General features: G+C 37.4%; 1 protein-coding gene across 10 annotated transcripts in view; it reads right to left on the bottom strand.

The window, feature by feature from the left end:
* Positions 1-340: 340 nt before the first annotated feature.
* The window catches only part of LOC131687017 (uncharacterized), a 28,424-nt gene continuing 2,262 nt past the window's right edge, over positions 341-26,502 (bottom strand). For all 10 annotated transcript variants that reach the window (XM_058971059.1, XM_058971063.1, XM_058971069.1 and 7 more), the window contains 2 exons: positions 14,186-14,365; positions 341-586 (listed from right to left, as the gene is read on the bottom strand). In XM_058971059.1, the coding sequence (XP_058827042.1) occupies positions 356-586; positions 14,186-14,365 (411 nt within the window). In that variant the 3' untranslated portion in view covers positions 341-355. The remainder of the gene's footprint in view (positions 587-14,185; positions 14,366-26,502) is intronic.

Raw genomic sequence — 26,502 nt, 5'->3', positions numbered from 1 at the left:
ACATGTGATGGCATTTTATTTAAATTTATGCATGCACTCATCATTACCTCGGTTTGTTAGTACATGGTACTGGGGATAGGGACAAACGAACCGTCGTCGGTTTGGTGTGTTTAGTTCTTGACCCGGTCGGATGGATGAGTTGCGCATTCGAGACATGATCAATGAGAAGACATACACAGACACGCAAAAGTCATTCACGGACATGATGTCATGTCGGTTTTGCTTGGAACGAACGCGAAAAGGATTCCACGTCATACAACCTTTTTTAACTGAGCGGCGTTACTACTCATAGTTTCGATCCGGCAACGTGACTCGTTGTTTTTAAACTATGATGTAGGATCCCAAAAATGGAAAATTAACTACAACAGGGTGTTCTAGCGAAATCCAGCATAGCGTAAACCTCGGTCAGGACCAACCGAGCGGACCCAAAACCAATCGCTCTTACCATATCATCACCGTCGGAATCCTCCTCCTCCTCTTCGCCGGTTTCTCCTTTCTGCTGCTGCCCGACTGAAATGCGCTGCTCAATGTTCCGTTTGATAATGGTTTTAATTTTTTTCATGTGCTTGCAGACGACATTTTCGGGCTGTTCCGCCGGCGAGACAACGACAACGATGGTAGCGAAGGTGACGACGGCGGTGCGCGAGATAAAACAGAACCGGTGCGGTATATGAATAATTAATGACAGTTTATGCAACTTTTAATATCATACAGACTGTTGGCTTGTGTGTAGGTACTAATATGTATAGCTTAGGAGGTACGCCGAGTTACTACATAAAACAACAGATCTTACGACACACATCACGCGCTATCTCTTTGTAGGCAGCCAGCAAGCAGCGTGCGCACAGGCGGCTTGTCTTCGCACCATAAATCTAGCTCATAACTGTGGTGGAGGTGACTAATGCTCGACTATGGGATACTAGGGGACAAGTAATAGAGTGATTATGGTTTCACAATTGGTGATAACTGCTGGGTGACATTCTTGGAATATTTTTTGAACTAAACATCATCGAATAGATAAAGGGAGGCAAAAACAGTGCTTGACTGACATTTTATTTAACCATTTCATCGAAACGGTTAGATATGGAGGTATGACTAAACATTTCACATATGCAGGGAAAAATTTGCTTCTTAACATGACTGCATCTAACCTTTCAATATAGGGGCCACTTTTCAAAACTTCAGAAAAGCAGAAGTGAGTTTTTTATCATAAATTACTTTTATTGTACTGAACGAAATAACACAATGTATACACAAATCAATCGAAAAAATATGCAACAATTTTGAATTGAATTTTGCAGTACGTGTTTCTTCTTGATAGAGCAAAAATTGAGTTTCAAAAAAACTTCCCGTAGTTGGTAAATCGTTTGCTTTGTGCGCAGCTAACCTGGGTTCGATTCCGAACTCCGCACATGGGTTTAGAAATTTTACTACAGAAATGTTTCTAATTCGAAAAAACTGTTTTTTTTTCAGTGTATAAGGTTGTCTCTATAATCGAAACAGAGAAAATATCTTTCAAATGTGTGACACACAATGAGAACCCGGCAACCGCAAAATATGACCATTACCGATTCGAACAAAACCTTGTAGTTGTTTTCGGTTGATTAATCTCCATGATTTTCTCTGCCAATTGCAATATTTTGATACAAGATCAATTTTTCAAAAGAGCGAATACGATTTTACGCGCATTAATTTCAATTTTTTTGTTCCATTACTGCATTTTATACAGTAAAACTGTCTGAGAACGAGTTACAGGGAATTGAATACTTCTGTATGAAAAAAAAATACACTGAAAAAAATGTTATTTTTCACAAAAACAAAAATTTGTTAAAAATTTAAATTTGTGAAGGAACCCATTTTTTTAATCTTTTTATATCTTGTCAATAAAAACCTAAAGAGAAAAGAAAATTTTTGAATGTGATTGCCTGATGGAGAACTTATCGGTAAAAAAGTTTTTCTACAATAACTATATACACTGACATACAAAACTGTAATTTTATTACAGAATATAATTCTAAGCATCATTTTCAATCAAAAAGTATTTAACAAAAATGCAATAGTTTTCGAGATATGTGGAATTTTGCTTCAGCAAAAACAATTAATTTGTGTAATTATGCCCTTTTTATAAGTTATTCGCGTTACCTCATCATCAAATGTCAACAGGGCGTAAAAGAAACTTTTTCAGAGTATTTGGATCATCAATTAAAAAGTTTGCCTAACAACTTTTGAAATTCCTATGCTATATTTCACCCTAAGGAGGAAAATTTGGTGATGAGGCGAAGCCGAAATGCAACATAGTATGAACTTTTGAAATATTGTTATAATTCATACTATTTGCAGTCAAAAATATAATTTTCTTTTTGAACATGATTCTAAACGCTATTTTAAATTAAAATGCTCATAACAAAAATTTTCTGAAATATAGTAGTTCTCGAGATATTGAAAATTTGGTTTAAACAACACAACTATTTTATTTTATTACGACCTTTTCATAAGTTATTTGCGATTTTTCATCAACAACAATAGGTATTTCAAAAGGACCACAAAATTTCCTGTAAGTTTCCCTTGGATATCGAAGCGATATTGTGAACGATTTGAAAGCTACATGAAAACAACCAAAATATAATTCAACTACACTGAAGACCCGTTTTTATAACCCCTTGGTGAATTTTAGGCTAATAAAACAGGGACATCGACAAAATCGTTCTTTCGTTTTAAGAAACCGAAGCTCTTAAAATATTCTTTTATAGTCCCTAGATATTAGGGCATTGCAAAAAAAAAATTTTTTTTTGAATTCTCGAAGGCCCCCCCTCTCATATTGTGACAAATGTCAAAGTAAGCTCAGATGCCAAATTTCACATCATTTGGACAATTTTAGACCCCCGCCCACTTCGCTTGAAATTTTTTGAAATTGGTACTATGGGAAAATATGGAGGAAAAATACATTAAATGCAATAACTTTTGAAGTAGCAATCAGAAAATTGAAATTCATACCTCTTTTGGAAGGAAATAATCTTAGTATTTGAATGAAGATATACTTGTTTCTATAAAAATATGGGAAAGTGGGGTACTGGGTCATTTTGGCCCCAAAATCCCCTATTTTTAATGATTTTTCTGCTCCGTGATGCAAATCATACATATTTTGTAGTTTTTCTAATGTGAAAAAATCTCAGAAATCGAACGGAACCCTTTTGACCTTAGTCCGAATACGAGAAGTTGGGGTTAAATGGCCTTTTGTCATTCATATTAAACTTCATCATTTTCTCGTGAATATATCTCTATTATTCTTCACTCAATTTTCATAAAATATACCTTGTTGAACGTGGAAAATCCTTAGGATTATTACAAAAATTGATTCATTACCGGTAAAATTCAGGAACATCAAATTATCTGCCATATAGTGTCGATTTCACATTTTTATCATAAAATCGCACATATTAACTCCATTTAACAACAAAATTCTTATTTAATTTATTACTTTTAGTGTAAAATATGCTTAGGGATCACATGAGAAAAGTTTCATTCCTGGAAAAATAGGGGAAGTTGAAGTATTAGGACAAATAATAAAAAAATGAGATTTGTAGAGTAAATATCAAAAAGTTTGATGTTTCTGAATTTTACCTTTAACGTTTTTATTTTTGTTTTATTCCTCAGAATTTTACACGTTCAATAAGTTACATTTTATGAAAATTGATTGAAGAATAATAGAGATATATGCATGAGAAAATGATAAAATTTAATATGACTGACAAAAAGCCCTATAACCCCAACTTCTCGTATTCGGACTAAGGTCAAAAGAGTTCCGTTCGATTTCTGAGATTTTTTCACATTAGAAAAACTACAAAATATGTATGACTTGCATCACGGAGCAGAAAAATCATTAAAAATAGGGGATTTTGGGGCCAAAATGACCCAGTACCCCACTTTCCCGTATTTTTCTAGAAACAAATATATCTTCATTCAAATACTAAGATTATTTCCTTTCAAAAGAGGTATAAATTTTAATTTTTTTTTAGTGTATTTTTCCTCCATATTTTTCCATAGCACCAATTTCAAAAAAAATCAAGCGAAGTGGGCGGGGGTCTAAAATTGTCCAAATGATGTGAAATTTGGCATCTGAGCTTACTTTGACATTTGTCACAATATGAGAGGGGGGGTCTTTGAGAATTCAAAAAAAAATTTTTTTTGCAATGCCCTACTAGATATAGCTTTATAACCCTTTCTGATTATTTAGTTTAAATTTCCCTTAAGGGGGTCTGACTGGGCAAAATTCAAAATTGAAATTTTTATTTTTGCGCTTTCCGGATCTCTAAGATAAGAAAAATATGCTCAAGAAAGGATTTACTCGAAATCAACATGATTCGTCTGCTAGAGCCCATCAAACTACCAACTATCAATTTTTATATGGAGCTGACAAAATGGGGTCAAAAAGCTGATAAAATCGGGGGCAGACAAAATCGTGGGCCGATAAAATCGGGGGCTGATAAAATCGGGTCTTCACTGTATACCTATAGTTTAGTCGTCATACCCTATGATTGACTAATATTTACATTGTTTTTCCATAGCTTTCAAACGATTTACCTATTGTTGTTGTTGGAGAAACGCGAATAATTTATGAAAAGGTCGTAATAAAATGAAATAATTGTGTTGTTAAGCCAAATTTAAAATATCTTGAGACCCACATCTCAGAAAATTTTTGTTATGAGAATTTTGATTTAAAATAACGTTTAAAATTAAACTAAAAATTGTATTTTTGACTGCAAATAATATAAATTATAAAAATATGTCAAAAGTTGTTGTTAGGAAAACTATTGTATTGAAAGCTCCATGATCCAAATTCTCTGAAAAAGTATTTAAAACGATAAACATTAGATTGTTGACATTTTATGATAGGGTAACGCTAATAATTTTTAAAAAGGGCAACAACACGAATTGTTTTTTTTAGCAAAATTCCATATATCTCGACAACTATCGCATTTTGGAAGATTTTTGTTAAATGCATTTTGATTTAAAATGATACTTTGAACTATATTCTGTAATAAAATTACAGTTTTGTATGTCAATTAGTATGAAATTTAAAAAAAAAACATGTATAAAGTTATTGTTAGAAAAATTCTTTTACTGATAAGTTCTCCATCATGCAATTACATTGAAAATGTTTCTTTTCTCTTTAAGGGATGGGGGATGTAAGGCTTTCAGTGTTAAAAAAATCAGTTTTTTGCCATTTTTTGTAGAAAGATGGTTATGGAAAAATAGAATTTCCGCCATTTTATTAGCAAAAAACGCCTTAATTGAAAAATTATCTCAAAAACTCAACGTAGGGGTTGGGTATTTTTAACATAAAATGTGTATGCAAAGTATGAAATAAATCGATCAAGTAGTTTTTGAATGGCAGTGAACACCGAAAATCGTGTTTTTCCAGAGACTTTCCACAAAAAGCTTCGTCACCGAGAAATGGAGTTATATCAGTTGTATATACGTATATAGAACCGGTAATTTATCTCATATTAAATAATGAAACATTTTTTATTTATTTTAAGATATTTTTTTAAGATATCATATTTTTAACGCATTATAAAATTTTGTAAAAGAAATAACAATGTGAAGGTTCGTAGAAAAAAATTTATTTAATTTTTTTTTTATTATGGAGTCATTCGCCTCTTTTTCGAGTAAGAGAAATATCTCTAACCCAATTTGCGGGGCTGGGAAGCAAACCCTGGTGAGCTGCGTACAACGCAACCGATTCACCAACTACGCTATGCCAGCCCCTCGTAGAAAAATAGTTAATGTTTACCAATTGATTTTATGCGGTTTTTCTCAAAAAATATACATATCACGACAAATATACAATGTATAAACTTTGCCAAAGACAAGAACGGTCTATCTGAATTTCTTTAAAAAAAAATTTTTTGTCGCTTATAGGTGAAATTATCACTAAACCATACATATCAAAATAAATGCTTCTTCATATTCAGAAACTTTTCCGGACAAATAATATAACTAAATTCAGCCGAATAAAAAGAACTGTGGATTTCAGTCGCCATACTAAGGCCATCTTGGATATTTTGAATCACAAAAAAACTCATATTTACATTTAGCATCCAAAAGTGATCTTATTATGGTGATTTGAATTAAAATTAGACACCAGATGATAATAAAAACCCGGGCTTCGATATCCAGCGGGGGAAATTCAATAGATCAAATGCGTTGGGTGGTCAGCTGCCGTTGTGTGATCTCGCTTTGCAGGCAGGGTACGATCACCGTCGCCAGTGCGATAATCATATGTTCTTTCTGGGCCGTCATCAAACCCAGGGATAGCATAAGGGTTAGTGCATTAGGCCGGAGCCCCAAAGGTTGCGGGTTCGAATCTCGCCTCCGGGGGATTTTTTTCACATAATTGTTTAGCTTCACTCACCATTTCGATCTTTTTTTTGTCCCATTGGATACCACCGAAAAAGTTTTAAAAAGACCCTCCACTGTGAGTTTGTGGTCGAGCGGTTCGCGTGACCGCTTCTAATACCAATGGGTCTGGGTGCAACCCGACAGAAGTCGCTCAGACGAACCTTTCACATAGCGTACGAATTTTTTCGTCAAAGTTTTCCAGTCTTATCATGCAGGAGGAGAAAACAATTGTGCTAAGTTACCTTCAAAATCTATCAGTATCAACTCGGAAGCTGGCAAAATTGCAGGATTATCATAAAAGTACTGTGGCTCAAGTAATTAAAAAGTACAAAGAAACTCTCACAACGGCCCGCTAAGTACAAAAAAGGGAAGACCGGAGTGGAACCGTTTCTCGTTAATGGCGACTGACTCCAAAATCTCGGATTATGATTTGGCGAAAAAATCGAATGCAAACCGCTTTCCTGTGCAGTAAATTCGTCTCCGAGTAGGCTACTAATACCATGATTATGATCTGGCAAGGGATCTGTTCCTGTGGTATGAAAACCAGCTTTTCGTGATGGACAAAGCTATGATTTCGGAAGTATACAAATGGGAGTGGCTCATCGAACGGATTTTAACGTTCATTAAGTTCTTGCGATGTTCCAATTACGCTTTGGTTAAATCTAGCCAGCAACCATTACAGCAAAGGCATGCTAGAATGGTACAGCGACAATGGAACCCAGTTCACTCCAGAGGAACTGAATCCACCAAATTGTACCGAATCCTTGGGTTAACTTTCCGGGGTAGCGCTCAGGACAATCGCTGTTTCCAGTGATCACGTCGTCTGTTCAAAAGTTAGCATGTTCAACCGCTTACATCGGTTCGAGTAAGGAGGCAAACGAACTGGGTCACACCATTGTAGATTCCTAGAGGATATCCTATAAAACATTTTTACCCTCGCTCAATTCGATCACGTTGAGTTGCGTTATGTGGCGACAAAATTTGAACAGCGTATTTCCAAGGTATACACGGATCATCGGAAAAGATGAACCGTTTCTACGTAAGAAACCGAAAGTCGCAAAAAAATAACGCATCTGCTGTGGAGATATAGTCGTTGAATTTCAATGTGCAGTCAAACAAAATGCCACGGTCTTCAATTGACAACACACTTTTCAGGCTACATCTAACCACTTTATAAAACGAAACGAGAAATTCACTTATTTATGTTCAACCCCATTCCGTTCAGTTTGCACCAATCTAGAACTAAATCGACACCAGGTTAAAGGACTACACAGTCCCGAGCAGATTTTATCTTTCGAAAGATGCGTGACGTCGGCAGATACCGGCTTTCCAGACAGGGTTCACTTGCAGAGATCGTTAATGAATAAGATGGATATAAGAGACTCGGGATTACTGCCCTGCGGGGCCCCAGTCGCAGCTCTTCGAAAAATTTCTTCAAAATCTCTCAAAATTGTCAAAAATTCTCTGAAGTTCGTAAGACGTCTGTATTGCTTGTAGGATTTTTCTAGTATTTGTTTGACCTTCCTGAAATTCGAAGGGTTATCTGAATTGCCTTTAACTCTTATTTAAAGTTCGTAATGATTCCCTTGAAGCTGGTTGTACTACAAGCTTCCGAAAAAATCATGAGATCTTCTAAAAATTAAACTCAAAACATAAATTACTCATTCTATCGAAGCAAAATGTACATATTATCGAAAGTACTTAATAAGGAGGCTACGTGTCATTGAAGTATACTTAAAACACCATATTGGGTCGATGCAACCGTTTACAAGTGGGACACATGTCGGTTTGAAGGATTTTCCATTTTTACTTCCGGTGGCAAACAGAAGTAAACAGAAGTGAGTTTTTTCCTTGTTCCGGAGAAGCCAGGAGCAACATTCAAGTACTAGAATAAAGCTATTATTTACTCGTAATAAATCAGTTGACAGGTTCTGTGGGGTACATAATAGCCTTTCAATATTTATATCTACACAAACAATACACCATCAACGGTACAATATCGTATTTGCGAACAATGCGACAATTTCCTAAACAGCATTTGAACGATGCATCCATTCACCGCGATGACTAATTGAATAGTATACACACTCCGGCGAAGAGTCATCTTATTCATCATTTCAGCGAATGAAAGAGAAACAAATATCTCAGAAACTTCTAGTGCCACTTGTTTATCCCCCCTGAGCAATAAAGCCATCCATTGATTGCGCGACCTGAACATCGTCGTCAGTAGTCATCATGGTAGCGAAACCCCCATTCCGTGAAGGTGGTACTTAATCTATTATTAATCATTGGTGATATACGTAATGGTTGATTAATGAAGAGGACCAATTAGTTTTTGACCGTAAAATTGGCTGTTCGGGTTATTCGAGTCAAGAACAGGTAGAACTGCGGTCTTGTCGAAACTATCGCCAATCGACGTAGGGCAATGAGCCTATTTTGTCACTCGCAGGAAATAATCATGCGAAGGCTAACAACTGGTGATAACTAGTTTCACATCAAACATTTCATTATCCCGAACCAAATATGTCCAAATAAAAATAACATTTCTGCAGACAGTTGAATAAAAATTGCATTACAATATATTTTCAAGTATATGTTTTAGTTTGGCTGCACTACTGACTCTTTCCTGTGTGCCGGATACAAAAAGTTTGTTTTAATTGTGGTGGTGTATAGGAAAAAAAAACATGGCGATAATGTGTGCCACCATATTTCTAAATATTTTAACACTAGGCCTATCCTAGCCTTTGACGAGTGCTTTGTAAGCAAATTTATCATAAATGGAGTCTCCAGCTCAAATAAAGGTATGTATCAGTGCAATGCTTCATATAGTTGTGGCAGAATAACGAGATATGATGCGGTTTTTGTCGGTTCATAGCATGTAGTTTTGCTGAGCGCCGCTGCATCCAGTTATTAGTAGATATTTCAAGAAGGTTATTTTATTTATTATTTTATTTATTATTTTATTCATTGAAATGTGGTTTAGAGGATAGTTCAAAATAAATATGTGTACAACAAATAAGGAATATAAATTCAGCTTATTTTCGCACACCTGTTTTAGCAAAAAAAAAAATATTGTCATTATTCCAAATGCTTGATTCGAAACCAAAAGGTGCGAAATAGGGTGTACTGCCATAATAGACGCATTACCCTAATTCCAAAAAAGTTTTTAATTAGAATTGATTGTTAAAGAGAAATCGGCAATCCTTCCACATCTTTTTATGAAATTAGTATGATGATTAATTATCCTAGAAGTATTTATAGGTGATTTATTCTTACAAAAAATACTTGAAGACCCCAGAGGCCTTCGGCAAAGTTGTTGGGTGTGCTATTGCAATCAACTTTGTTGAAGACATACTCTCTACGTATATAACAAAACGAGATAAAATAAGATATTTTTAATCGGTACCTTATAATCAATTAATCCAACAAAACTCATTATTCTGAAATTTGTTTGACCTTCTACAAAATTGTTTGGAGCAATTATTTAAAATTGTTTGGAACTATTATTCATATTTCTATCGAATGAGTCCTTCAATATTGCAGTATTTCTACTATTATGATGATGAAAACTGGTTCAAATAAAACTTCTGAGGGTATCGAATAATAACTCTGTATGCGGAATACATAGTAGATCTTTCATGTCTTCAACAAAAATGTTTGAAATTCTCAAAACGTTTACCGTAGCTGCCAACTCTAAGGCCAAATGTATTTGATGATTTTTCCATATACGTTATAGGAGGATAATCACCAGCAACTTGGCATGATTGTAACTTGATTATAACGAAATCGTACATATGTACAGCTCTTATATCTGTCACGTCTTCAACAAAGTTGATTACAATAGCATTCCCAACAACTTTTACGAAGGCGCCGAGTTTCTAATTAATTTTTTTGGCAGGGTAATTTGTCAAGCAAAATTAATTATTAACATAAAAAGATGCTGTTTTTTCATGTAGTAAAACATGAAACTTCCTAACCTCAAAAACTAATTATTTATGTTAATTGATTATTTTGAGATAGAAATCGATTCCAAATATGTTAAATTGGATTTTTGTGTCAAATGCAATTTAAGGGGACGTTCACCTGGATTAGTCGGAAATTCAAAGCAATATTAGAGAATTTTTTGTGGAAAAATTAAAAGACAACATTCTTTATTCATAGATAAATAACGAATAAAAGATCAAAAGAGGAAGTTCGTATGTCTTTTCATTTTTCCACAAAAAAACTACAAGGGGCAGCCCTATGGGATTGCACGAACTGTTGACGTAGGACTATACTACTTAATGTAAATTACTTATTTTCTTAGTATATTTAGAATAATAATAAATCAAATATATTTCTTACGTATAATTTAAGCACAACCAATAAACATATTGAACTAAAAGTTCTTGGTTATCAGGTCATTTATTTGTAGTAGATCGTATCCGATTAAACTTATTTGAGAAGATCTGAAGAAAGAGGACAGAAAACCGCGATCGAACTAATATCTGGAACTGTTTTAAATCTTTATAGCACAATATCAGCATTGAAAAATTGTAAAAACATTTCGATTGTGTGCGGTAAAAATCTCGGACCGATGAAAAAAAACAAATTTTAGACAATATAATCACATTTCATGTGTATGCTTTCTGGTTATATTTTGTCATGATTGTAACTTTTCTGAAGTATGCATACAAATGTAGCGAATGCAGTGGTCTTAATCATATATCGAAGCTATAAATATACAAGAATCGAAAACAATTTTATATATTATCCCGAAGGACGAAGGAGAATCAAAATACGATAGGCTGAGTGGAACTGAATCACGTGAAGTGGAAATGAATCAATGAATTGATCGAACGAAAATAATAAACTGTCGTTGTGCTTTCCGTCGATCCGCGTAAATTAGTTACAAGAAAACTTTCGTCTTTGCGCAATGAAAGCGCAGATTGCTATCAAACAGGTTACGCATGCAACCGCTAACAATTTAGTGACAAATTAGATATTCCTACCTACACATTCACCTCAAATATTGAATCCAAGCGCACAAAGCAAAATGAGTCAACGCTGATGATGATGGGTAGGGCGAAAGAGACAACTAATACCACGATTCTATGTTAACCGGCTTTGCAAGTGGAGCCAAACAAACGATTTTGTGTACGAATAATTGTATTCGAGATTGTACATAAAAGGGTGCTGAAAACGAGCACAACACAAAAGAAAGTATAAGTAACACAAAAGAAAGTGTTTGAACGGACAAGCTCAGTCGCGTGTTGGACGGCACTGGGTGGTGTAGCTCCACAGCCAGTGTAACGGACTTCTAACTCAGCTACACTGGCTGTGAAAACACACAGCGCAGTGATCTGCTCCGCCTGCCGTTCAACAGGCAACTGAGCTTGTCCGGCCAAATCCGTTCTTTAAATAGTCGATGATGACGTCATTCGTAGAAGCGTAGCGCGCTAGGTGCACAAATTTGTCGTACCGGACTTGGGAAGCGCCATCTTCTGTGTGTAAATGCGCGATATTTTGACTGGGTTCTACACTATTTTAATTTTAAATGCCATGAATTCTTAGAAGTATTCCAAGGCGATATGCTCAAAAAATTTGAAAACTTATCGTGAGATGGCTGAATTATATGCGTTTAAAATTGGACCTCTTTTCGTTACATACCATTTTTGTAGAAATTGCAAAATGCACCCCCACATCGAAAACAAAGACGTAGTCCTACGTCAAAATCTCAAATACTACTTGATTTTCCGCCGAATCTAGAAGGTCCCCTTAAGTGTGGTGCAAAAATTGTCTTAATCCGTCCATTTTTCTCTTTTGGGTATAAATATTGAGTAGTGCTAGGCATTCGGTTCCCTAGCCAAAAAACAAGAATTCGTTTTCGCTTTCTCATCAGCAAACCAGAGCTTCTGTCTTTGCTTTCCGGGACTTCAGCCGGGTTTAGCCAGTTGCCCTAGGCGTCACATAGTTCGTGATTGTTTGGATTTAATGTCTAACTATTGCTAATTTGGGTACTAGTTTAGATACATCCTCTAACTTGGCCCCAAGTTGGTGCTAATTACTGATGAGATGAATTCAAGACACACAAATTCAACCTTCAAGTTGGTTTTACCGAATGAAAACTGAAGTAATTAGCGACATTTTGCATTTGATTTGATGTTTTTAGAAATTTCACCATTATATATTATAGATATAAAGAATCAATCAAGTCAATTAGAGCCCTTTGGTCAATGAACGTTTTGCGATCTAAAAGAGGGCATTTTAGACGCAGTCTTTCATTCGACTTACATTTAGGAATTCGGAAAACCAGAACCAGTGGAAGGTTAGAGCTCCTTCAACCTACCAGCTTCTCAATTCAGAATTAATTAGGATATAGGCGATGAGTTTTCTTTCGATCGCCATTAGCGTGGTGACTGGTGAGCGGGTGGCGCTCAGTACAGTATTCTTATCAACAACTGCAAACATCCGGGCATGGCGCCTTGGAATGTTATCGCAATCGGTTTCGCGATAACAAGGCCAACACGTGTGCTGGGGTGAAATAAAAGCGGGTATTCGTAACAAGGGCAGCAATTAGGTCTTATGCCGCTATAAACTGGTCGGCGAAAAAATGAAAATGCTTATCGAAAAGTGTGATATAAGATTGTTTAGAAATGCCAAATACTGATGAGACGAGACACGATCCATGACTTACAAAGATGAGAAATAATTAACTGAGCTGCTTTTGCGGATTGTGAAGATTTTTTTTGCAAACGAAATTTCTAACGTTCGACATGTTCAACGTGGAGTATATTTGTCTTCTAACCCGATCAGAAGATCATAACAAAACTCGATCAAAACTGTATCTCGTGATAACTAGGACGGGTGGTATCCAACGGGGAGAACGATCGAAAATGGTGAGTGAAGAAGCTTAGTAATCATGTGAAAAAAGTTGCCCCAGAGGTTAAATTCGAACTCGCAACCTTTGAGACTCCGGCCAAATGTAATGCATTGGGCCGGAGTCTTAAAGGTTGCGAGTTCGTATCTCACCTCTGGGGGATTTTTTTTCTCACATGATTGCTAAGCTTCACTCATCATTTTCGATCGTTTTCCCTGTTGGATACCACCAGTCCTAAATAAGGTATTGGTAGTTAAGTCAATAACCAAAAAAATTAATTATTAGTCGTGATAACTGTTATTTTAACTACTAACGAGACCATCTAACTCACCTTGCCATGCAAATTGCATTCTGTTATAACTTTGTTATTTGACTCTGGTCTAGAAGACAGAAGAAAATATATACTCAACACAACTCTTTGGTAATTTTATTTTGCACTGAGTCTGCTTCAGTATACTAATCAGCGTCCGAATGATCACCGGTCGACTGGTGGAAGAGAGCCTAGTGCATCGTACACATATGGGGAAAGCAAACAGCACTAATTTTCTCCTATCACACAACGTGTCAAATCTACGTCTACACAAGCAACTAAACGAAACGAGCTTTTCCAGCCGGACTGACTGTCTACCGTGTCTACATCACACCCGCGGATCAACTACCGAAGAAGGGTTCAAACATTTACTGTTGGACCTGGTTTGTAATATAACTCAGTTTTAACGTCTTTTGGAAATAGCTTTTCCCCCTTTATTAAGGGTCAAACGGAATGCTCCGTCACTGATGCTGCGTCAGGTTTTATTTGAAAACTACTTTCGCTACAGAAAGCAATCAGATTTTCCAACTCAAATTTTAACACTCCCCGTCAGTGACGAACCCTTCCGTTCAACCCTTAACCACTTTCTACAACACTAACTACCCGAAACGTACCTTTTTGTACAGCTTGATCCACGTCAGGTCCCCCTTGGAGTCTGTGTACTGCAGCCCGAAGAACCACACCTCCCGCAGGCCAATGGTTTTGACGACCTGATCGAACAGCTGTTTGCCGGTGGTGCTCTGCTGAATTGCGAACTCCAGCTCGGCGTCCATCGTCGTGACGCGCACGTTCATCTGTGTAGAGAGAAATAAAAAAACAACCAATTAACAATTTAGAAAACAAAACTATCAATCATAATACCCCTTAAACATAGGGAACCTTAACCGCCGTCCAAAAATGATTCACGGTCAATATAATGTGGCAGTTCACCGCAAAGAATATCGCTTCGAACCAGCTGAACCCGGTAGTAGAAGTGGTATCTGCACTTTATCCACACTGCCCTGCTCTGCTACTGGCCGTAAATCTTTTTTCAATAGTCTTACGTTGCATCATTCAGGGTAACGCCCCGCTTCGATGCCCATAAATCATCGCAAAATTGCTGACGGTGTGTACCAAATCGACCATTACCAGCGTACTTCAGCTCCATTAGTTTCGACCTTCAATAGTTTATGTTAGCTACGTTTTGCATTGCACACACCTCAGACGCCTCTTCCTCACTTCTCCTCCCCCCACCCATCCAATCAAACAAACTAGCTACAGAAGAAAGCTAGCTCCCCAGTCAATGTAACAACACACACACCCTTGATTTTCCCGCGTACAAAGACACAATCGAACTGTTGCCAGACACGTAATAACGCCAACCCCCCTGCCGCACGCATTGAAAGGGAAAGGAAGTACGAGGTAGACGAAAAATTATTGAACTACAGCCACGCACAGTAGTAACTGCTTATTGTAAGTTATACACGCCGAAGAAGTTCGTAACAGCAGCGCGTCGGTGGCGGCGGCATCAACGACCTTCATCACTTTCAACGCTTTCCTTGACCATCATCATCGTCATCATCATCATTATCGACAGACATCATAAGCAATTGAGTTAGTTACCAATTGCATCGCGTAAGGGTATCGATACGAATTGTGGCCAATAGTTGTTGGTCAGTTTTTCTATTCATAGGATAGGATTATCCATGATATGAAGCAAAAGTTTCACCAAAACAAAATATTTTTGTCTCGTCAATATTTGGCAGACCGTCTTGGTACCACAATTGCACGCTAAATTCAAAACGAAACACTACTTGTTTTCACAAGTAAACAACTGGTCGCGGATGATGTCCCGCGAGCACAAAAGTTCTGATTGCTAATGAGTTCAGGAACATTATTGGGTTAGCAAACCAATGCGTTGATCTCTAAGAACAAAATTAGATTAAAACAATGTTGTGATATTAACACTGCCCCACAAAAAATAACGTGAGTGTGCTGAGACCGCATACTATTTTTCGAAAAGTAGAAGGAAAATAATAAAAACAGCAATTTTACGTTTGTTTCTAGTCAGTATCGGGTTTTATGAGCATTCGAAGGTTTTTTGCATTTGATTATAAAACTAGGGATTGAAAATTAAGCAAAATAAACAAAAAAGTTAAGTTAGTGGCTATGTATGCTGAGTGTTGGTGATTAATCTTCCTAAAAGTTATTATGGAGAATTAACTCTTCAAAACCATGATTCAAATACATGGTGTCTTCAGTACAGTTGTTGCGAATGGTACTAGAAACAACTTTGTTGAAGACACGAATGTTCTATGTATTCAGGTTATCGAGATATATTGCATAAAAATACCGTTTAAAAGAAGTTATTTCTGCAACATTGTTCTAAATAAAACACACTTGTTCAAGGTATGAGTCTCCAAAAATTTACAATAGTGTAGTTATAAGACCGGCACCAAATAGATGCTTGGACGTTTGCTTCTGGTTTATTCAAATTTGTATGTCAAAATATATGAAAAATCAGGAATGCAAACAAAAAATTTAATAAACCGATCTCCGAATCATCTTGTGTATCCTAAAATCTACAGATATGTAGTTTTAGGTTGAAGAATCAACATTATCGAAGACTTAAAATTAATCCGTTTCTGTAGTAAAGATATTCTCATAAAAATATATGTGTTGCCTCTCTTTCTCGTACATGCTTAGAATAGATGTTTAAAGATTCTGTTGATCTTTAAAGTTCTAAAAAAGCTTTGTCCAGTTACCTACAATCAATAGGCAACCTTCAACAAAAGTGATTGTGTTAGAATAAGCTAAGCGACCTTAAAACTCTTGTGAGTGAGCTAGAGTTGTCGGAATAAGCTCATATTCGACAAATGGTTTGTGGAGCCAATTAGCATTAGATTTGGCGGTGTTCTGAGAAAATGTAAAAATTGTTGCCGGTATAATAGTTATATTGAAAAAAAAAAACTGGATTTAATAAAAATACGTCAATTTTGTTCTATATCTCGGTATGCCACAGACATAGAGGTCTTGTGATATCATCAAAGTTGTTTCCAATATCATCCTGAACAACTTTACTGAAGACAATAAAATTAGTATTAAATAATGTTTTTAAGAGCGTTAACTGAAAAAACCGAAAGCTTTACTTTGTATGACGGATACGTGTGACAGGTTGCCTGTCAGCATACGGCCCACAGATCTTCACTAACGCAGCTCCTGCCCGAAGCGAAACTGAGACAGACTCCAACCCCAACCCCTGTCAACATGTGTGAATTGACAGGCGGTTGAGGCTAAAACCCGATCCAGTCTCGCGTGCAACCAATAACGACATAAGGCAGCCCGTACCTCAGTTGGTACCGCGCGGAGGTAAGGGGTAGGAGTTTTGTATCAGAGGTGAATGACGACACTGTTTGGCATCATTTTGTACAATAATACAATTCGAAAAACGATCTTATTCTACGCCATTTTAGCTGAACGCCATTGTTTACAATCCAGAATTTTAACTGGCTGAAACATGGGCTCTTTGGAAGTCCCAACCCCATACTTCAGCACATTTTCGCCTTGCAAGCGCCATTTGGGTGATTACTCCATCGATTTCAATTGCCCTTGAAGGTACGTAGACACGATACACCTGCGTGAAATACTTGTTTGTCTGCACAAGGTCGCTCACAGTTTATCTTAACTTTCCCATGATGACCATTTGTTTGTGACCATCTGTTTCAGAACACTAAAAATGTTTATTTTTTTTGTCGAACACTGTTATACTAAGTCGTAGGATATGCGTACGAAGTCGAAGCGCATCTCTTGATTTATCATTATTAGCACAATTTCCAATTTTCTCTATAGAAAGCAATATATCGCACTGGTTTACTAACCGATTGCTGATTAGATCCTAGCAATAATCTGGTGGCCAAAAACTGATGGGTTGAAGTCGAAACGCAAGCAATTTGACTTATTATTGCTATGGGTATTGTGGTCTTCATGGATATTATGGTTTTAATCCATTTAACTTTTTAAGCGGGGGTAAATTTACCGCGGGGGTACATTTACCGCGAGGGGTGAATAAAACTAATGTAAGAGTAATTTATATTGTATGAGCGTGTCACAAATTAAGACGCTGGTTGAGCGTTCAGGAATAGGTTTCTAACTGAATATGGGTACATCCAATTGAAACACTTTTTAACTTTTCTGATAAGGAAATGCTCGTAAGAAATTTTTAGAAAGAGCTTTATAATGGAGATCAATGTTCTAAAAGGGGTACATGGAATGAAAAAGGCCGAAAGCCACTGGATTAAAGACTAGCAATAAAGCAAAGGAATCTTGTTATGACTACGCTATCTCATCGTTTTTTGTCAGGACTAGGTAACTATAGTGAAGTATGATCTCCAAACCTTTTTTTATTTAATAGAAATTGTCTGATTTGTTGTGTTGCACCAATATAGAAAATTGGTGAATCGATTGTACGTAGCTCACCTGGGTCCGAGTCCCAACCCCCCACATAGGGGGTAATGATTTTTCTAATTCGAAAAAAGAGGCGATAGACCATAAGGTTAAAATCTCTATAATCGAAATAAATAAAATTTTGCTTCAATATTTTATTTTAAATATTTGTGATATAAATGCGCTACTTATTCCAATGCATTTTTTAAAATCCATTCTCATTGTAAATGTTTTGCGAACAATATTAGGTTGAATAAGAAGTGCTCTCAAAAAATTACTCTAGAATCAAAATGATCTTATATCTTGAGAAGCTGCCATGCAGATGCAACGTGAAAAGTTATACCAGATTCGAGTACGATTTTGATGTAATCAGACCATAATGACTCAACCCTGGGTTTTTGAGAAAACTTAAAGCAGGAAGTTATTTTCCTCTTCCGAAATTTACTAGACAGTAGACAAACTAGAAGATGTTCCCCAATAGGGTCGTCAAGGTCTCACTCTACATTGAGCGAGGAATCATACAGGTTAGACGTGGTGAATGGCACAGCTCTTTTAAGCATCCAGAATTTTCACTGACTTAAGGTTGGGGTCTTTGAAAGTCCCAACTCCATACTTCAACAAATTTTCGCATGTCAACCCTATTTGGGTGATTACTCCATCCATTTCAACTGCATTTGCAGGTACGTAGATACGATACAACTGTGTAAAATGCTTGCAGTAAACAATCTTGTTTGCATGCTCGAGATCACTCACAATTACTCGCAGTATACATCTAAACTTCTCCACTTTTGCTCTCTTGCTGCCGTTATTAGCCTTAAAACCGACAGTGTTCTCGTAACAAGTTAAAATAGTACCACAGCTCTCTTAGATTTTTTTTCGAGCTCGATGGTTTTGATGGCTTGCAAAAGTCTTCGGAAATGAATTCTTCGATGGTTGCTTGACATGATAAAAATAAATATTCTGAAACAAACAAGAAAACCACAAAAATAGATCTTTGTTTTGCGATAAGCGGGAAAAAATCAATCAACAGAATTTGAAAAATTACTTTTCGGCTGATTTTAACACACTTGTGACGCTGAGCAAAGTTTTACGGTGCCAGCAAAACGTACACATCAAAAATAGCGGGTTTCCCAGAACTGGAGATTTTCCTGCTCTTTATATCCAGTGGATCATTAGAATTTATTAGGATTATTGTAAACTGTCTGAAGCTTGTAGAACTACTCTAAAGTTTGCTAGAATTATTCTGAAAACCGTTAAAATACCATGAACTTCGTAAGACATCCCAAAAACATCCATGATTTTTTTGAAACTTGTGGGATTTCCATAAAATTCCCTGGAGGTCGAAAAGCTTTTTTTGAAGTTAGAAGAAGAACCTTTTAGAAACATAAAAACAAGGTTTATAAACTAGAAGATAGAAACTTGAAGGTGGTACAGTGTGTCCGTTTAACTGCAGAAGGACTGGTTTCGTCGATTGTAAAAAAAATGTTGACGAAGAAAGTAGAAATGCGAACTGGAAAAATGTGGAAAGGTTTCCATGTTTTCCATTTTTGAGTCAATAGATGTAAAACTTGTTTCACATTTGAGTGAATAAATGCATAAAGTATTTCAACATTTGAAAGGTTTTACTAATAATGCGAAGGCGGTGGTCAGCTATCTTCGTCCGTGACCTTCAGCATCTATTTTTATGTAGTGATTCGTTAACAGTACACTCAAGTTTTTTACGCGGTTTTTTAGAGCGGTTTTTTTACGCTTTTTACGCGGATTTTGAAATTTACGCGGTTTTCATTTACGCGGATTTTGAAATTTACGCGGTTTTCATTTACGCGGCATGTATCCCCCGCGTAAAAAAAACCTGAGTACTATTTTTGAAAATTGTTATGTGACTAATTTTTACATGATTTTATTTTATTGCAAATAATCAGTGGCCCTTGTTTTATTATTTTACAAAATGCAATTTTTGTCGTATGTAGTTTCAAATGCTCGTTAATTTGGTGGTTTTGTAAGTGACGGCGTATCTGCTGGTTGAGTTAAGGCTGCAACGCAAACCCCTGGACTTATACCGATTAACACCAATCGAGCTGACATATCTTAAAACTAGGCGAACTAATTTATTTTTTTGTTTAGTACTTATTTCATCAACTAGGAAGCTAACCCTTATAAAGTATAAATAATATTATAATATAAAGTGTGTTGGGAATACGCATGGTCATGCCAGAGTGGAATAATGGCTGTAGAATCATGTTTGACGATGGAGAATTGACAATTCGCGAGAAGGTTCAACACCAAAAACAAAAACAGGCATCTCTTTTTCATTTCTAGCATCTGTATTTGCTAGCAGAAGCACAAAGAGCGGCAGGCGAATGACCAAGTTGGTAAAAGCCTGCAATTAAATAAATAAATAAATAAGCACAAAGTTGAATTAATATATTAAATTAGTTTCATTTATAACATTACATATTTGGTTTACTACATATCGCATAGTTTACCCATTTTATGTTTTACACAATTTAAACAAGAAATGTTGAAGTATCAAAACTTACTTTGCACAATATCGAAGTTTACTTATTTTTTGATAACGGTGAAATAGGTATTTTCTACGATTTCACACTTTACACTGTCGCCATCTATGCTTGTGCCTGGGAAACGTTCAACGAACTTCTTAAAATATGAGCATTAGAAGGAAACTTAATTGAGACATTAAAAATTAAATAAAGCGAAAATTCTATTTCTCGGTTTTAGTATAGTGGTGCAGTCAGAGACCGTAATTGTCGTTTCATTGCAATGTAACAATACAACCGTTTATACACGACAAATTATACTTGTATTCCGAAATCTTCAGTTGCATAATGATTGCGGGGTTAAAATTCGAAATAAATTGACAAACGATAAATTGTCGGCAGCCGACTGCCTAGAGCAACACCACTTATGAGAGTTGCCTAGATCGTATCACTTATCATGGTGAATCTCGATTTGTGTAACTCTTTACCCCCTCCCACTAACAGAAACGCCTTTCTGTGGCAAACGTAAAGCAACAGAGCTATACACGGTCTCCATAACAACATTTGTTAGACTAACATTCCTTTGATGTATAGCTACTATCATGCTCCGTTCATTGATTCACTGTGCAATTTCACTTGATTTATACCTGATGAGGACTTCATTTGCGATAAAATTGCTGAACTTTTGAACGCTAATTTGTCGAATGATGTAGCGAGCACAGGGATGCGAACGGTACCAGCAAACTACATATTTTTCGGTACATTTCCGCAAGCCGTACAATCCGCTACAGCGACCTGCCAGAACGGTAGCCAAATCGAGTACACTTTTCCATACAGCAGTAAAATACATTTTTGTTTTGTTGCTGTATTCCGACTGCTCGGTGAGAGTGTGGCGCAGTAAAGTTTGCCCTCTCGCTTTGTACACTGGTCTCTGCACATTCAAAGAGAGGCGTAAATGAACCGCATTCATTGTCGTTGTTTGAGTAGAATAATAATAAAATAAGGTGGCACTAGGGGCAGTATTTTTGTCATATTATTGCATTGCACACTGGCTGCCGTACAGCGCTGGGTGTCTTGCAGCAGCGAACGATAGCAGCACCGTATGAGAAAGGAGAATGTAGGAAAAATATTGCAGCCGTAGAAAAGGTAGGCATTTTGCATCCTTGAGTGGGCATCACACTCTAAATTAAAATTCCACATAGCAGGAAGTTTACTTTGAGATTTTTTACTTTGAATGAGATTTTGATGTTACATATTTATCCGTTGGGCGTTTCTTTATATTGTCAGTTGGAATAGCTGTCACTGTAGAAATGTGCTAATTAAGCTAATAGTGTCCATTGTTCTCGTAAACTGTATTTAAAAAAAAAGCGATCAGTCGACCTGCTTTCAGTATTCACAATTAAAAAGGACGAGAAAACATAATATTGGATGCCAAATTTGGTATTTTCCATGATTAACATATGGGTGGGGTTTCCAAGTTTAGACAATCCAAACATCCGAAGAGCCAGGACCATCAATCTCGGACATTGCAGGAACTTATCACCCCTGTCACGTACGGTAACTCGAACGAAAACAAGCAATCGTGTCCGATCCAAGGCTACCAGCCAGGGCGTATTGAAGCCATTTTACACGGCGGATGAGTTCATCGATAGTGGGTAAACAATGTGACCTTTCTCCCGCGCCGCTACGTCTCTACCGTCCAGAGTCCAGTAGATATACTCGCTTCTCACTCCACATACCGCCTATTTAGTGAGATGTTTGATGCTTAAGCTTTTCATACCCGGACGAGTGACGCGTCTGTGAGCGGCGGTAACCTAGAAACGTGCTTCCCCTGCTGACTGCCGCTTCATGGCCCGCGACGATACCTCATAACAGCCAGCGAAGCCGGTCTCAAGGTATGCGCGTATGTACAGGTACCGTCATCCTTCTCTGTGAGGTAGAACATCCGAGCCCAAACTGACGACGATCGACCGAACAATTGAGCAAGCAGCGGCTGAATTCCGCTCAGAAGGGGCCACCTCATGATAGATCGCAAAGAAAAAGCCCACCGTCCGGTTGGAATACGGAGAGCAGAAAATAACTGGACGATCACGTGTGCCCCCTTCGATGAAGCTGTGCGTTGAATCAACAGCTCGCAACAGACCCCGCGGTGGACCGGAGATGAGTTTAGCTGATCGGTAATCAGAAAATGAATAGCCTGCACTAATCGATTATGGATCTAGCCGCTAAACTGCAGCCTGTATCGGTTTCATCTTCTCCTAATTGTTCAATCATGACCGGGGAGTGTGTTTGTCGCCAGGTAATTAACACTTGGTCGATGACGTGACTCACAGTTTCCAAGGCCAGCCAGACCAGGAATTAGTTGAATGACTGTTGTTCGGATTGTTTACCAGTGCAAAATACTTCGAAGAAACGACACGAGCGACAAGGCATTATCCCGTTTCGTTTTTGTATGCTCGAACGACAATTTCGGAACGTCATGAACTCACGTCTGGCATGATAAGTTTTTTTTTTTATTATTTACTTGAACCAGTTCGTTTGTTAATTGCTCGTATAATCCTTTGCCGCGGGTACTTGTGCAAAGTACTTGTACCAGAATAAAATTTACATTAACTTGCTTTTATCTGCCATTCCGCTGACAGTCAGTATTCACGTATTCACGGGCCCAACTTCTTCGCCATGTTGGGTAATGAAGCTGGTGGATAAATCACCTTCACGAAGGCAACGATGTAGCCGCAAACAAGTCACGTGCGGTAGTTGATTCCCCGATCAGGCCCCCCCCCCCAAAGCGACCAAAGACTATGTTGTTGTATCATTTTCGGTCAATCCAATTAGGATCCGGTGGCTGGTGGCTGTAGCTACCACCCCACCGGCAAATGTTTTACGCTGCGTCCGGTGGCGTCTCCGCTGCGCAAGGTCAATAACTTTCTTCAAGCCTACGAATTCCGACCGAGTCTGGCAGAACTGCATCGTCTACATTTACAAACAATCGAAACGATCAATTTAATCATTTGTATTTTTTTCCTCTGTTTCTTCTTCTTTTCCTGCCATTGCCATTGTGTGCCGTACTAATGGCAGCGTTTGTGTGTGTCCATGAAGGTGGTAATGGCATCACTTCATGTTTCTGCGGGAATGTAAGCCGCGTGTTAGTTTAATTTTTTTTGTATTCGATTCAACGGGTGAGGTGGATTTTATTTACTACTTAATTATTGTGCGTATGCAGTTGTAGTTTCGCCTTCGCCTTCATCAGCCAGTATGATTGCAACATTAACGACTGACATTACTGTCAAAAGCACGTATATTGGGTGTTTTTCCCACTTTTAATTTTGTCGGTGTCCTTCGCGTCATTCAGTGAGAAAGTAATTCCACCAAAGAATCTTTTGTTAAATTAGATATGGAACTGGCGTTTTGACTTCGTCTCATCAGCATCTGACCTTAACTTAGAGCAGACCTATGTTGTTTACATTGTCATAACAGTTGCTCTTTAGTTCAAAAATTTCTGCAAGTTTGAATTTTTTAAATACCGATACTTAAATAAATTAACCTTTTTTGAATGTCCCGCTATATGCTGAAATCAGGCATTGCATTTATCGCTCATATGAGTAAATGCGTCCGGATAATTTACTACTGGGACAATAAAAACTCACATTTTCACACGAAAAGTTATTGGCACTCACACAACTTCTCCGGAAAAATACAACGTGTTATTTCTCCGGATAAATAAAACCGCCAGAGAATGAGCGAATGAGTTTATCACGGTATCCTTTTTGCGCTCGCTGCCTTGCTCCCGCTATTCCAAAACACGAAAAAACATACATCTAATCATACTCCTTTGCCGCTTTTCTTTGAAATTAAGTGTATATTTTGACGCTTTTATTGATTTCCACAAAATTAAAATATTATCACCTTCTCCGGTGAGAAGGAAAAAAACAAATAAATTATATCCGGAAAATTATTCTCATGCTATTTATGGAGACGGAGAATTTTGCGACTCATCTTATCTCGGAAAAGTTGGACATCGGATAAGCTTCTTCTCACGTGAGTGAGAGAGAATTACAATGCCTGGCTGAAATGATAAGTCACGCCTATATACATTTTGCTGTTAAATATTAATCTATAAAAGAACGAACGCCGACTTAGGACCTAACCTCGATCCGAATCGGGCACATAGGGATCTGACCTGAGTTTGTAATCAGCGTTGTTTGATTATATGTGATTCGCATCCAAAGCCAGGTGAGAAGGAATATGTTTCGTTGTATTTGTCTATATACACGGGAATCTTGGCTCAAACGTTGTTATACTCGATGTTGCGTTGCATGAAATTCTTCACAATGACGCTTTCCAGGCTCGGTTAAACTTCTGGGAACGTTGGCAGCACAGCATTACGCCCACGATGTAGCTGATTATCGCCGTAATCACCTTTAGGAACTGTTCCACCAAGCGCACATTTCGTCTAACACGTATTTGTTTAAAGTCAGTCGCAATTGTAATTCTCGTAGTAGAGACACGTTTCACTTCTGTAGTTTTCTGATTTCAGTGCTCAGTCGGCGGAACGATACTGTACTGTTTGTGAAGTGGATAAGCAACAAAGCACTAGTAATTGAGTAATTGGTTTATGAATAGCTATAGCAGAGGATTTTTGCTCAATTATTAACGATTTTTAGCAATGGAAGTGTGGAAGTCAATTCTATTAATTTGTTACTTAATTTTCAATAGTCAGAGTTTACTTTGACATGTGCAACTTTGTGGTAAATAAACAAGCATGAGCATGACGACCGTACAATTCGTAGTTGCTACTTCGTGATTGAGCAAAGCATGCGATATCGCGCAGAGAATCAACGAATGAAGACGGGTAGTAGCAATCCATCCTCAATGTGCCAGTTTCGAGAATTGTGTACTTTGCCAACAACGGCGCCAACCACAGTCATCGGGGAAGGAAAGGAATGTTAGTGTAACAAACGACTTTATTGAGGCCGTGTATCTCCACGTTTGCTACGTGAAGCAGTTTTAGTGGGATGGGATAGAATTACACAAATCTGGATTAACCTTGATAAGTGATACGATCTATGAAATTCTCTGAAGTCCTATGGTTTGTTTATTGTTTTGGGCAGCCGGCTGCCAAGAATTTATGATAAATTTATCCTTTGATGAATCATGTCAAACATTTTGTTAAATAAACTATATAAAGTTCATACCACTAAAAAGAGGTTACAAGCTATAACATTAGCTTAGCTTAGGTAGACTGCCTGTAGTTGCACTTCGTGATTGACCGTGCTTAGAAGGAGCAAATCATTCTCACTGTGCATGTTTCACGGACCCAAAATTTTCAAAAAATGGTCAATAACGACGCCAAACATGTCCAATGCTATTCTACCGGGGGTAGCAAAGGAATGTTAGTTCGACACTCGCTGTTGGTAGAGACCGAGACTACTTCTGCATCTCCACGAGGATCACGGGAAAGGAATTGTGTTAGCAGGAGAGGGAAAAGAACAGGAAATGTATTGGTAGACAAATGTTCTTAGCAATATGCACGTAAGTCGAGCACGATATATTTCTTCTTATTTATACTTCAACAAGTCCAGCTCTAACCCTAACCGCTATCTAAACGAATGAACTGACAGCGGCTCGTGCCAAAACCCGACTCAGCCCCGCATTCAAGCAGAAACGGCACAAGATGGCTCGTACCCCGGTTGGCACCGCTGGAAAATAAGGACAGAAGGAGTTCTGTATCATGGATGAATGGCGGCATAGTATGGCCTCATGTTGCGCAATAAAATAGCTTTGCCAATCAATAGGTTATAAGTCATAACATTGAAACAAAAACCGATTTGTAAAAACTTTAGTCATTTGGCAAATATTTTTCAAAAACGTGCGAAGTAACATGTACCCTTCACGAACACCCACGACGACTGAGAAACGTCAAATTTTCTGAGTTATAATGGAACTTCATGACAGCTAAGAAAACGATATATGAGCTTTTTGTAGTAATACCACCGCTGAGAAACAGCTTG

This window comes from Topomyia yanbarensis, chromosome 1, assembly GCF_030247195.1.
Source record: "Topomyia yanbarensis strain Yona2022 chromosome 1, ASM3024719v1, whole genome shotgun sequence".
Lineage (NCBI taxonomy): Eukaryota > Metazoa > Arthropoda > Insecta > Diptera > Culicidae > Topomyia > Topomyia yanbarensis.
The sequence above is the reverse complement of the archived record's forward strand: the minus strand, read 5'-3'. Positions and strand labels throughout refer to the sequence as shown.